Genomic DNA, 1,370 nt, shown 5'->3' on the forward strand with positions numbered 1-1,370 from the left:
GTGTCCGTGAGTCACCCCTTCCCCGGGTGCCATCTTCATGCCCCCCCATGCTGCCAGTCACACTCTTCTCACTCCTACCTCCTGTCCCAACTTGACACTCCCAACCTGACCCAGATCCCCCACCCCACGGGCACCCCAGCCAGCAGCTCACGTAGCTGACGGTGCAGAGGTAGCCCTCGGTGTCGATGGCCGGGAAGACGAGACTGGTGGGCACTGCCCGCCCCGGGTGCCATCTTCATGCCCCCCCATGCTGCCAGTCACACTCTTCTCACTCCTACCTCCTGTCCCAACTTGACACTCCCAACCTGACCCAGATCCCCCACCCCACGGGCACCCCAGCCAGCAGCTCACGTAGCTGACGGTGCAGAGGTAGCCCTCGGTGTCGATGGCCGGGAAGACGAGACTGGTGGGCACTGCCCGCCGGAGAGCCAGCACCCGCAGCAGCAGGAGGCTGGCACCCTCCAGCAGCAGCCCCTGCAGCTCGGCCTGGCTGTAGGAGAAGGTCTGGCAATGTGCCTCTGCCTGCAGAGAGACCCAGGCACCTCATGCGACAGCAGCCCTCAGAGCCTAGAGGCACCCCTGGGTGGGACAGGCCAGCCATGTGTGCCCCTCCAGGATGTGCCCCATCTGCGGGGCAGAGGGGAGAGACTATTCTGAGCCTCACCTCTCCCTCTCGGAGGATCTTCGTGACAGTCAGTCCATGCTGGTCGTTCATCACGTGGGTCCTCCTCTCTACTGAGTGTGGTCTGAGCTGCGGGAGGGGTGGGGGGCAACGCAACAGGGTGAGGGCAGAGCCAGAGCACTCCCCCTCTGAGGCGGCACACCCCAGCACCCCTGTCAATCAGGGTACCACACCAAATGCACTGTGGGAGACTCCCCACTCCAGCTGACACCCGGAGTAGGGGATGGGTCCCGGGATGGTAGGTCAGAGCTGGCGTAGAGACAGGCAGGGGACACTGCCCTTCCCTCAGAAGGTCATTGCTGCAGCGCACACCCCCGTGCCCGGGGGCAGGACACGGGGAAGGGGACACGCCACCGCCACACCAGTCACCTCCAGGCACTCCTGCTCCTCTTGCTCCAGGGTCTCCAGCTGCGGGGTCACGTAGGCTGGCAGGGTCATGTAGGCACGCTCAGCCCACCCTGCTGGCACTGCAGCAGTGTCCCCATCCCAGCCCGGGGGGTCAGTGGGATGGGGCTGCTCTGGCCCTGGGGAGGAGGGGACAACCCAAGCCGCCCCTGGCTCACCTTTGAGGGTGCTGGAGCCAGGCACGCCATCCAGCCTGCCACAGGCTTGCACCAGGAGGCAGCTCCGCACCGGCTCACCCGCCTGCTCGTAGGGTGCCCACTGGGCTGTCACCCACCACTGGCTC

The 1,370-nt window shown here is 65.9% G+C and overlaps 1 protein-coding gene across 1 annotated transcript in view; it reads right to left on the reverse strand.

Moving 5' to 3' along the window:
- CATIP (ciliogenesis associated TTC17 interacting protein) overlaps positions 1 to 1,360 on the reverse strand; it is a gene marked incomplete at both ends in the record, with an annotated part of 1,819 nt that extends 459 nt beyond the window's left edge. The window contains 4 exons of the mRNA XM_010142184.1: positions 329 to 522; positions 665 to 751; positions 1,052 to 1,107; positions 1,246 to 1,360. Coding sequence (XP_010140486.1) covers positions 329 to 522; positions 665 to 751; positions 1,052 to 1,107; positions 1,246 to 1,360 — 452 coding nt within the window. The remainder of the gene's footprint in view (positions 1 to 328; positions 523 to 664; positions 752 to 1,051; positions 1,108 to 1,245) is intronic.
- Between the last annotated feature and the right edge of the window lie 10 nt (positions 1,361 to 1,370).

Source organism: Buceros rhinoceros, unplaced genomic scaffold (genome assembly GCF_000710305.1).
Source record: "Buceros rhinoceros silvestris isolate BGI_N320 unplaced genomic scaffold, ASM71030v1 scaffold43768, whole genome shotgun sequence".
NCBI lineage: Eukaryota > Metazoa > Chordata > Aves > Bucerotiformes > Bucerotidae > Buceros > Buceros rhinoceros.